The sequence below is a fragment of the Ochotona princeps genome, chromosome 16, assembly GCF_030435755.1.
Source record: "Ochotona princeps isolate mOchPri1 chromosome 16, mOchPri1.hap1, whole genome shotgun sequence".
Lineage (NCBI taxonomy): Eukaryota > Metazoa > Chordata > Mammalia > Lagomorpha > Ochotonidae > Ochotona > Ochotona princeps.
The window spans coordinates 7,487,753-7,500,266 of NC_080847.1; the positions used below are offsets into that span (position 1 = coordinate 7,487,753).

The 12,514-nt window shown below is 50.9% G+C and overlaps 1 protein-coding gene across 1 annotated transcript in view; it reads left to right on the forward strand.

The window, feature by feature from the left end:
• The first annotated feature begins 3,030 nt into the window (after positions 1-3,030).
• ADAMTS18 (ADAM metallopeptidase with thrombospondin type 1 motif 18) overlaps positions 3,031-12,514 on the forward strand; it is a 117,520-nt gene continuing 108,036 nt past the window's right edge. Inside the window, exons 1-2 of the mRNA XM_058674824.1 lie at positions 3,031-3,130; positions 5,848-6,164. Of these exons, the coding sequence (XP_058530807.1) occupies positions 3,031-3,130; positions 5,848-6,164 (417 nt within the window). The remainder of the gene's footprint in view (positions 3,131-5,847; positions 6,165-12,514) is intronic.

Genomic DNA, 12,514 nt, shown 5'->3' on the forward strand with positions numbered 1-12,514 from the left:
TTGTCACCATCTAGAGACAGTTTGTACATATTGCAGGTCCAGATCTTGGGGAAATGGAACCTAGGACATCATCCCAGAAATTCTGACCTTGTGTCTGTGTCGTAGCCCAGCAGAAGCGAACAAGCCCTGTCACCTGCAGATGAGTGGCTCTGGAAGCTCCGATTCCTGTAGCTACAGCTGCATCGTATAAGCACTCATTCTTGGTTTCTGAGCCACCATGGTGGACCAGTATCTACAGAGAGTGAAGTTTTACTGGGATGTGGGAGGAGAGCTGGACAATCAGGAGGAATGAACCACCTCAGATGCACAAGGAATCTCCAATCCCCCAGAAGCAGGCACTCAACAATGTGTGCAGTCAAATGAGGACTCATGTACAGAGGGGAAATGTCACACAGCGGGACTGGGATATAGACTGTTCATCCAGACTCTCAACGGGGGGCGCTTTTATCCTTCTCACGCCCGAACATCAGGAAATCTTCAGTTGCCACAGTTGTGGAGCGACTACTGTCCTCAAGTGACATAGGATGCACGGAGTCATAGAAAAATGGTACCATGTGCCCTTGCCGTTGAAGGCCACGTGTAAAAGGATGAGAAATGACATGAATCCTGGGGACAGTCTTTTGCTGCATTACGTGGCTTCCTATTTTACAGATTTTAAAACAGATTCCACAGGAGCTGAAACATCTTGCCCAAGGAACCCAACTCTGAGTTTCTCACTGGGAGACCCTGCCCCGATCATCCCTCCACACTACCCATACTCCTCTTCAGCTCCTGCCAAGCTCTCTTCTGCTCCAGCCTGCTGTTCACCTCTTCCTCACTGCACCTGACAAAGCAGGCTGTGTGTGCTGAGCTCTCAGTCGAGGCAGGGCTTGGCTCTGGTTGGCACCATCTCAGCAGCCCTCCTCCTGGCTGGCACCATCTCGGCACTCCTCCTCCTGGTTAGCACCATCTCAGCAGCCCTCCTCCTGGGACTAAGCGGGACACTGTGTCTTCCTTCACTGCCACCACTGGGTCCCAGACCGTCCTGCTTTGCGTGTCCCACAGTGGCCCTTCATGAACACTTCCAGACCGTGTGCACCCTGATACATGCTGTGTTGACCACTCACAGGAATACACACACCTTCGTGTGAACCTAATGGTTTCCTGTAGACTTCAGCCTGGTCTACAAGAAACCGTGGTCTAACACCTACTGTTGCTGCTGCCTTAACTCTTCCTTCCTGGCACACACTTCCCTCTTCTCAAGATCTTAATTTATGCTATGCTCTCTTCCCCATTTTCCTCCCAAAGATTTATTTATTTGTAAAGCAGAATGACAGAGATCCATCTTCCACCTGCAGGTTCAGGCAGGTCAGTGTCAAGTCAGGATCTAGGTCTCTCCTAAGTGACAGGCAGGGACCTAACCACCAGGGCCCTGTTCTGCTGCTTTCCCAGGTGGGTGAGCCTCAAGCTGGACGGGAGCTGAAGCAGCCAGGACTCGCTGGTTTTCATAGGTGTTGCTGGTCTCACAGGCAGCTGTTTAACCTGCTCCCCCACAACACCCTTCCTCTCTTACAAGTGACCCACTCTCTTTGGCATTATCTAAGAACTTTCTGAGATGCCTTCCATAGGTCTGTACACACTTATCAATACCTCCAACTTAGAAGCCCACGTTTCTCCTTGGACACCTCTGTGGCCATGCTGGTTCTATCACTATTGTTGCGTTATCTAACAAGGGTCTTTTCCACTGGCCCAGGAGGAGTCGATTCCTTGTCTATTGTTGCAAACTTGTAGCGATCAAAGTAGGAACACCCTAAGTAGGAGCTGGCTCATAAATTGCACATGATGGCTAGGATTCTTTTGGAGTGTCTGGGGCGAGGGAAGAAAACCTTGGGGGAAAAAAAAAGATCCAGGACACAGATAGGCCAGGAGTTTTCACGCTGATGACCTAGCTAGGCACACTGCGCCGGCCTTGCAGATGTCCTAGATTTGCCCTTTACGGCTCCATTCTCGATAGCGAGGTTATCTTGAGCGTATTTGAACCTCAATCCTTACCGAAGAGTTGAGTCATTCCCCTGTCCTAAGGACTCAGGCCTCAAGGCTGATGTGAAAAGAAAGAGGACAGCTCCTGGCGCTGGGGGTGTTGAGAAATGCGAATGTCTCCTCTCTGACCTGGCTTGTAAGAGGGAAACCCTGCTAAAGAAGCAGGGCCGCATACCTGTAGCCGCCCCCCTCTCAGCTCATCTCCTCGGAGCTGAAATTGCGTTTTCCAAGCCTGACCCAGGGCGCACTCCTCCCCCTCGGAGCCGCCGGCCCCTCCCTCCCCCTCACGCCCACCCGGCCTCCCCGCCCCCTTCGCCCCCTCCCTAGGAGCCCGAGCCCGGAATCCCACGCCCTTGCACCAGCCCGGGGGCTCGGACGAGCCCGGGAGCCGCTGGTCGCCAATCACGGCGCGGAGGAGAGGCGGGCGCTCGGCTCGGGCGCGCTGGAGAGCCAGCTGGCGCTGCTCTTCCCGGAGCCTCAGACGATCCGACCGACACACACAGACGCACAGACTGGCGGGCGGGCGGGCGGGCAGGCAGGAGGAACCGACAGAGTCTCCCAGCCCTTTGCGCTCCAGCCCCGGCCCGCCGAGTTCCCTCGCACCCCCTGCGGAGCTGCCCGGCTGCAGTGGCCGAAACCAGCGCCGGCTGAAGGGAGGGCGCGTGGGCAGCCCGAGGAGCCGAGGTCCCGGGGCGCCCGCCGTGCCATGTGAACCGCGGCGGATTTCACCTGGCGCCGCACCTGGGGCGCTGTGCTCCTGGGCGGCGGGGAGAATGCGCGCGGCTCGTGCGCTCCGCCCGCCGCGACCGGCCGCCCGCAGCCGCTGCGTCCGCACCTGACCATGGAGTGCGCACTCCTGCTCGCGTGCGCCTTGGCTGCCGCGGGTTCCGGTCCGCCGTGGGGCCCGGCGGGACTGGGGCGCTTGCCCAAGGCAGGTGCCGCTTGGGGGCCGCACCAAGAGCGGGTTGCAGGGGTTGCTCAGCGCCGGCCCCACCGCGCCCCTCACGCGCGATGTCACTTTTTCTCTTGCAGGCGCTCCAGCTGTGCTTCGTCTGCTGTGCGTGGGTCGCCGCAGCCTTAGCCAGTGACAGTGGCGGCGGATTAAACGACGGTTCGTATTTGGCCTCCATCCCTAAGAGCTTCCGTGAGCAGCCTCTTTGGCCTGCCCTTCCCCTCCCCCCAAAAGAGAGAAAAGCGCCCCTCCCCCAACCTGGCAGGTGTGTGCGGGGCTGGAACTGCTGCGTGCTTGAAGGGGTCGGGCACGTGTGGCAAAGACTGAGCTTAGCGCAGTCGGTGCCTCGGGCTGTCAGGTAAATGAGTAAATTCCTCGCCTGCTTCCCAGCTTGTTGAGCAAAATTAACCTCACCTGGGATAAGAAATGAGAAAGGGCCTTGGCTACAGGATTAGCAACCAGGAGGCTCCTGACGAATGCTCTTCCGGCCCGAGGCGGAAGTCCACGGAAACCAGTTCTTGGAGTGGGAGGGAATGCGAACCTTTTTTTGTCTGCGCCCGCCATTCCTTTGCCTTCTCTTGCTGCCCTCCTGTCGTGGATGTCCAAAGACGGCTTTTGAGAGACAAAGACCTTGGGCAGTGGGCAGTCCTCGACTGCCTTCCCGGGCCACAAGCAGGGAGCTGGATGGGAAGTGGAGCTCCCGGAATTAGAACCGGTGCCCATATGGGATTCCAGCGCGTTCAAGGCGAGGACTTTAGCCGCTAGGCCACCGCGCCTAGAGACAAAGGCAGGTACCTGTGGGCCTCTTGAGTCCTTTATCTCTGCTGAGGTACCCCAGCCACAGACTGGGAGAGCTGTCCTTGATTACTTTCCCAGGGTGCCAGGGGAGTCACCGGTGTCTGACCCAGGGTTTCCAGCAGAACCATGCTGTTTCAGCCTGGAGGCCTGGAGGCCTTGGAATTTCAACTTTGCTGGCTTTCCAGGAACCAAGGGGGTCTTTTGGGATCTAGGGAGGGGGTGGAGTCATAGAGACTGCCAGGGAGTCATTCAGTGTGGGACCAAAGTCCCAGAAGTGAGCCTGTGGGAGAGCACTGTGTTAACCAGAAAGGCTGCAGTTTCTGAAAGCACACCCTTGACTCCTTGGGATCTGAGGTCTGGAGTCCATCTGGCCTGGCCACCCTGTCTCCAACCTGCTGGGTGAAGGACCAGCAGCCTACCTATTCTCAAAGTAATGAACTAGTAGTAGGTGTCTGCGTGGTAGAGGCTGTGCCCGCAGATTCCATGACAGGTGGCCTGAGCGTGCCCACACTCCTTCCCAAGTAAGAGTTGGGGAGAGGGGAGTTTCAGGTGACTTGGGACAGAGGTACAAAACAAGGTAGTGCGGAGACTGTGTTTCTATGATTATGTCAGGGATCGCTTTCGAACTCTGTTATGGTTAATGGAGGGAGGAGGTGGGTTTCCTCTAAGACTAACCTGCGTTTAATCAAGATCCACACGCCCGTGAGGCAACATGTTGGCGATTTCTAGAAGTGCTGCTTAGGTTTTCAAGATTCAGAAAATGGGAGAGTTTGTTTCCCCCTCTGTTTTGAAAAATAGGAATGTTGACGAGAACGTGGTTGTAGTAGAAGAACCAGGAGAGGTGGGAGGGAACCGGGCTTAGAATGAGGCAGAGCTGGCTCGGATGCAGGAGCCCGCAGGTGAAATCTTGACCCTGGGATTTTTGTTCCCCACGTGAGCCTGCTTGGCAAATTGCGCAGTAATCCCTGCTAGTTGCAGGCTGCTTTCCCAGCCTTAGCTGTTCATGGCGGGGAGGTGGGACTGCAAGCGCTCGTCTTTCCCTTGCTTGAGGATCCAAGTGAGTGATGTGCTCTGCTTAAGTTATTCAAAATCTTTTCAATTACTTTCTAAATTGGTTTCCCATGATGTGACTCTAAGGAGAACTAGAGTGTCCATGTGTAAAGGGGCATATTACAAACCACGTGCAGGGGTGTTGTGCCTCAGTTACAATAGCTTGTGAAAGCAAATCCTGGGCTGCTTGGGCCTTGCGCACAGAAAATTCTTTTTCTACCCCTTTGCCCGAGAACAGGCAGCAATTAGTGCTGCTCCAGGGAGCCCCGCTGAAGGTATTTGTAAGCCTGCTTCTCCAGGTGTCCCCCGATCGGACACTCCCCCGCCAACATGCCTGAGCAACTCCAGACCTCAGACTCTCTAGGACGGTTCTGATGGTTTTTGGAGGCATTCTTTCTGCCTGCAGTTTCTTGTATGCCTCCAGTTAAGAGGGATTGTCGCTGCTGATTGCACTTGGTAAAGCCCTAAAGGTGGTGCAAGTGCGGGTGGTTTTATTATCACGCACAAAGGTGCTGGAAATCGAAAGCTACGGCAGCTAGTTCCTTATCTGTGCAATCATGTGGAGTTACTGCACTCCGGCAGTTAACACACAACCTCTGCCAGAGAGATGTATTCCCAATTCAGTTTAAACGTGAGGCTGTTGGACCTCCTGGAATAAAATAATCCCATTTATTTTGTGTGTGTGTACGCAGTTTGATATTCATTTTGCTTCAAAAGAAATTCAGATTAGATCCATTGATGGCACTATGGTGACTAGATACAAAACCACTTGCAAGTTGTGACTTGTTTTTTTCCTTCTACTGTATGGACATTGATCAAAAGTGTGCTAGAGGAGGTAGTGTGGTAGTGCCAATTGCAGTCCGCAGGGCCCTGTCCTGGTCAACTGCTCCAAGTTCTCTGGGAGTTGTGTGCAAGGCAGGAGGAGAGAGCCCCGTGAGCTGCATCTTGCTGTTCTGCCAACCTGTTGCAAGGTGACCGCCTGGCATGAGACACTCTGGGCACTGACAGCTAAACTTTTCCCCTGGCAGGTTACGTCTTTGTTACGCCAGTGGAAGTGGACTCGGGCGGGTCATACATTTCTCACGACATCTTGCACAGTGGCAGGCGAAGGCGAGCGGCACAGAGTGCCGGCAGCTCCCTGCACTACCGATTTTCAGCATTTGGACAGGAACTACACTTGGAACTTCAGCCCTCAACGATTTTGAGCAGTCACTTCATCGTCCAGGTACTTGGCAAAGATGGTGCTTCGGAGACCCAGGAAGGTTTGGTGCAGCCGTGTTTCTATCAGGGACTCATCAGAAATGACAGGTCCTCCTTGGTGGCAGTGTCTACGTGTGCCGGCTTGGTGAGTACACCCCAGGCGAAATGCAAGTCTCCCTTGCATGTTTGGTGTAACTTAAATGAACAGATGTCTGCAGTAATCAGCTCTGCGTACTCACACTGTCAGCTTTGATACTTCTAATATTTGCAATTGAATTAATCTAATCTCTTTGAAAAAGAAAATATAATAGAACTTTAATTACCATTTAGAGCTTTCTTTTGATGTTTAATGGTCTGGGCCTTTTCATTCTCTGAGTTTGAGACGATCCCTAAGGAAATTAACTTGATGAATGCCATTCGCTTTGTCAAGTCTTGGGAGACCAGGCGTTCTATAAATCTAACAAGCTGCATGCGTCTTCATGGCTTTGAAATGGGAAAACTGTATTTCAACATAGGACAGCCCAGCTTTTCCTCAGCCCGAGCCTTTTGTTTTCTTTTAACGAACTGGTGGGGGTGTTCTGTTCACGTGAGATGCCCTTGGAGAGTGCGGTGTGTTCATAGTTGGGTGCTGGCAGGATTTTGTGTCGCACCCTGAGAGGCAGAACTCTGAAAAGCATTTGAGACAAGCGTTACTTGCTCTTAGTGTAATCCTCTGTGGGATGCCAGGCCAAGAGTATCCATGTGAATGATACTCACGCTTCAGTCTAATGCCCACACAAGGAGTGGCCACATGACCGTGCTCTGCGTGGAGTCAACAAGTGCCTTGAACTGACAGCAGAGAGAGAGAGAGAGAGAGAGAGAGAGAGAGTGTGTGTGTGTGTGTGTGTGTGTGTGTCTCGACACATGGTCATCACAGTCTGGCCCTGGCAGAAGGAGGAAGTTGTGAGAAAGCTTGCTCGAGGTTGTTATTGGAAGCCGGCACCTGAAGGAAAGCAGGAGGCCGGTGACTCAGGGATGGAGGATGCCCGTGTTCTTTGCCAGGTGAAGCCTTTTGTGATCTTTGCTTTTTCAGCATCCCTTGTCAAAGCGTGGCCTGAAATTTAGCTCCAAATTGCCACAGTCACAGGATCCTTGGGTCCATCTGCAGGATAAAAAACAAAGGCTGAACAATCCCCAGCTAAGCTGGAACCATTTCTATGATGCATGTGGCTCATGAATGACCTGTGTATGACAGTGTGGCTGTAGACGCCCTTAGACATATGCGCATGCGTGCACATGCTGCCTGGTTCTTTGTTGTGGTGACTCTCCTGAATTCCCTCACTTCTGTCTCTTCCGTCGTCCTTGAGTCTTCAGGAATTACCCTACCACGTCGTTGTGACTTAAGATCAATGGTTGAAAACAGACTTCCCAGCTTATCATTCCCACACCAACCCTGACTAGCAGAACCTTAGGCAAGTTATGTAACATGCACACACTTTGGTTTCTTCAACTGTATAATGGGAATAACGAGAGCTGCTTCCCCGGGGCTGTGACGGGTCAGTGGAAGGGGCTGCAGTGGTTCCTGGGCAAGGAAGACCTGCTTCCCCGTGAAGCTCAGCCTCCCTGCATTGAGTCTCTGGGGATCTGCCCCTGGCAAGTGAGGGACACCCAGATTATGTGACTCACCTTGTTACCTCTCATTTTCTGCTAAGAAAGAGATGCACTCTTGCAGAGGGAACAAAGGACCACTCAAGCTGTGACACAAGGATAGCTTAAAGCTCTCCAGCATTGTGATGGGGCGGAAGCATAGTTTATGACAGGCTCCTTCTGTGTGGAAGGCTGTGATCAACTGGAAGCTTGACACTCATGTTGGCTCATTTTTCACAGCCAGTTGCAAGCACGGATGAACTTAGCACTTGCTCTCAGTCTCGTCTGGCTCTCCTGAGCCATGTAAGATGATGTCTAGGCCACCACCATCTCCAAGTGTCTGATTCTGGTTCTACAGTTGGTTGGCTGCCACAGAGCCCACTGTGAGGAGTAGAGAGACGCTGGTGCATTCTTGTTCTGTTATGTTCATGCTCCACTACACAGCTGCAAGACTCGAACCGCTGCACCCATACTCTTGAGGAAATAAAGCAAGAACAGGGACAGAAGCACAGCTAACAACATAAGGCATTACTCTGTATTCAGAAGCATATAAAAAGCATATAATCAGCATTTGTAGCCACAGATCCTGCACTCAACCACCTGCAAATCCAAAGTATTTTTTTAAAAGATTTATTTATTTTTATTGCAAAGTCAGATTTACAGAGAGGAGGCAAGATAAAGATCTTCCATCTTTGGTTCATTCCCTAAGTGGCCGCAACAGCCAGAGTGGAGCAGTCCAAAGGCAGGAGCCAAGAGCTGCTTCTGGGTCTCCCACATGGGTGCAGGGTCCCAAGGTTTTAGGCCATTCTCCACTGCTTTCCCAGGCCGCAAACAGGGAGCTGGAAGGGAAGTGGAGCAGCTGCATGTGAACCGGTACCCAAATTGGATCCTGGCACATGGAAGGCGAGGACTTAACCGCTAGGCTACCGTGCTGAGTCCAATCCAAATTATTTTAAAAAGTCCTATCTCTGATGACCAGATAAACCCTTTCTTCTTTAATATTTATCCATCTGAAAGGCAGAGTTCAGAAGGAGAGTGAGAGAGAGGTCTTCTGTCTGCTGACCCATTCCGCATTTGGCTATAATGGCTGAGGCTGGGCCAGGTCGGAGCCAGGAGCCTCATCCAGGTCTCCTCTCTGGGTGCAGGGGCCCATGTCCATTGCTTTCCCAGGCACATGAACAGGGAGGTGGATTGCCAGTGGAGTAGCCAGGATTCAGATTGGGGCCTGTATGGGATGCTGGCAGCCACTTTACCTGCTCTGCCACAGTGCTAGCCCTAAACAATACAGTGAAGTACCTATTGACTTAATCTATATTGTTAGATATTAACTGATATGGAAATGATTTAATACATACAGAAGGATATGTATATATCACAAGCAAATGTATGTATGTAAGGAACTTGAGTTTCCAGTGATTTTAGTATTTGTCAGGGGCTTCTGAAACCAGTCCCTTTAAGGTACTAAGGGGTGACTAGATGCAGAAACATGGGGCAACCCTGAGTACAGCCTCCTGTGTTGTCACATAATTCACACGCGCCTGCACCAGCCAGGTGAGGGAAAATTTAGTTCACATCCCAGAAGGCTCCTCCCTTTGTCCCCCATCCCCAGCACTGCCCTCTAGAGGGAACCACAGGAATTATTTGCCAACGCAGTTTGATTTTGCCTGTTAGAAAAGTTTACCTAAGTAGGATCATAAGGTATTCATTATAGAAGTAAAAAGCATAAGATATTTCTCTGGAGTTTCTATCTAGTTGTTGAATAAATCTCTGGTTGCTTCAGGTGGGAGGCTGTTTTAAAAAATTACATATGTGTGTGTGTATATACAATTATATGTATAAAATCATATATGAATTGCTACACGTTTTCATGTCTGGTTTTTGATGAACTGTCGGGCAGCTCTTTGTGGGTACCACCTGTTGAGCTTCAGTAGGTTTCTCGAGTCTGTCTGTCAAAGTGGTTGTACTAGCTTACACTGAGCAGTCCCTTTCAGAGAATTCCAGGCATGCTACTTCCTCCTTTACACTTGGGATTGTCTCCTAGGCATTCTGACCAGTGAGGGATGGGTGTGAAGTGGTACCCCGTTTTGGGTTTTGTTGGCAGTGGTGTGATGATCAGGGATGCCAAGTACCATGTCTTAGGTTTGTTGACTTGGCATGCCCTTTCTGGTCCTCCCCGTATCTCAGATGGTTCATATAAACCAGAAATGGTGCGAACACATTGTGGGGTTTATCCCATTGCCCGTGAAGAATAGTGGTTGTGAACAATGACACTTGGCACCTTGACATCTTTGACATTCGCTGAATCTCTAACGACACATCTGTTCTCTAAGGCAAAACTCTCAGGTAGACAGTGAATCCTGCGAGATCCTGTGGAATGCTGCGTTAACGAGACACTTCACCAGGAGCCTGAAGAGAAGGGGACGGGGCAGAAGTAACTCAGTCAGGAGGAAGAGTTTATTTTTCTAGTTACTCATCAACATTGCTCAGCTCCTTTGGCCAAGCAGGGGGTTCCAAAGTTGTCTCAAGTTAATTAGCAACTACCATAGTAAATTCAGAATAGTGGCTGGCTTGAGAGTTCAGGAGCGAGCTAAGTCCCTACCATGTTTGCTGGCCGAATTCATCTGAGTTCCGTGCCAGAGGAGAGGGGGGAAAACCTCTCCTTCCATGAAAACAGATGAACATGAAATAAGGAGACCAGAAGAGAAACTTCATCTAGGTCTCTAAGTCAGGGTTTCTCTAAAAATGAGGCAGAACCCCCAGCCTCTAGCTTGCGTTAGTTGGGAATAGCCAGCTCCTAGAGGGCATGCAGTGTACATTAGGAAGTGGCTACGTCATTTTTAAAGGCCTTGGCAAAGTACCAGTAGTAGAGCTGGCCATCTTTCCAACTCCTAGGGAAATCCCAAAAGAAAGTGTGAAAAGGTGGCAGGGCTACTTGGCACAGAGGGCTTGTCTGCTTGTACATGCCTGCAGCATGCATGCAGCCATTATCCACCTAGGATTTCTCTGGCAGGGAATTTCCCTTAATTCAGAGTTAACTATGCTTGAAATGCATCCCAACCCTCCCTCCAACCGACAAGCCCCACTTTATTTTGTTGAATCGGTTGTTACTTGCTCAGAATAATTGACAGAGCAAGAGCTGCAAATTACCCTGGGTGAATCCTGCCTGTCCTCTCCATCTGGGGGTCTGTTTTTCATATGTTGGATGCTGTTGCCTAGGTCACCCAGGAAGCAGTACAGCTGCGCAAGTGCACCTGGTAGTATTGTACTTCTGCAAAGGTATTTGGGTTGGCAGCTGTGCTTCGTGGAATCCTGAGATTACAGATTAGTCTAGAAGAACCCCTGTCTGCCCTCTGTGTGCTTTAGACTGTCCTGCCTCCCCTGACCATGACTGTGGAGAGAGGATCCTTGAATGCAGCATGCCCATGATATTGGAGCTCATGATTTTTAGGAATTTCAGCCTGTCTTCCTTAATTTTCTGTGTTCTTTTTTTTCTACTTTTTTTTTCTATTCTGCCTGCCAGCAGTTTTTTTTTTTGAAAGTTTTATGATGTATTGTTTATTTGTTTGAAAGGTGGAGGAATGTAGAAAATGAGACAGATGTTCTGTCAATGGACTCATTCCTCAAATATCCCCAGGAGTCAGGGATAGCCAGAGCTGGAACCAGGAGTACACAATTCCATCCAGATTCTATCTAGGGCTGCCATGGACTCTGGTACTTGGACTGCCAATTGCCGCTTCACGGGCACATGAACAAGACATTGGGTTTGCACAGGCAGGACTTGATGCCAAACACTACAGTGAGGTACGTGGGCATCGCAAGTGGCAACTTAACGTGCTGTGCTGTAATCCCTTCTTTTAAAAAAAAATTACTGATTTGAAAGACACACAGAGAGAAAGAAACAGAGTTTCCATGTGTCATTTTACTTCCCAAATACCCAAAGTCGCTAAGGCTGGGCCAGGCACTCCATCCAGGCCTCCCACGTGGATGGATGGCAGAAGCCCAAATGCTTAAGCCATCACCTGCTGCCTTGCAGGGTGAGCTTTATCCAGAAGCTGGAATGCAAAGCACAGGCAGGACTTGGCAGGTGGGCACTCCCCTGTGGGTCTGGGCTTCCTAAGCAGCATCTTAGCTGCTGTACCATGTGCCTGCTCGCTTCACATTGTTCACATTGTGGTGTCTGTACCCTCCCTCCTGCGTTCTCCCACCTAGGAGACTTTTCTGCTCTGGATTGCCCAACGTCAGTGACCCTGCGTAATCAGGGCACTGATTGCAGAGCGGCAGCAGCAGCTTCAGCCTCACTGGAGGTGCTGAGAGAGTGGATTCCTTTATCCACAACACAAGCTCAGAAGGTCAGACTCAGAAACACGTATGTTTAATTTCCCAAAATGATTCTGATGCTGCTGACACTCGAGAATCACCTCATGGCAATACTTGCATTTTTGGAATTTACTCGAAGGTTACATGGAATTGTTTTTGTCCCCAGCCTCTGTGTGGCAGGCACTGTGCAGAACACAGCAGACGCTGCTGTACAGGAGATGGGTGCTAAAAGCAGGTCCCAGAGCTTCTGAGCTGCAGAAGGTGGAGCGCTTGGCTCAGACCTACAGTTGGCTGTTGTTACCTGCGTCAAGCTGTGACTCAGCTTTGGAACCAGACACTCATAGGTATGGTTCTAGAAATGGGGGTGCTGGTGAGACTGGTGCCCAAATGTGATCTCTGAGATTTCAAAGGCACATGGACGTGGGAGAAGTCTTCCGAAAATGTGTGCCATGAGAACACTTAGCATGGATCTCGGCTTGTCTTGTGCTAGGGTCGACTTGAAAGAAATGCCTTACAATTTTTGTTGATTCAAGAAGCAATGTAGAGGCCGGG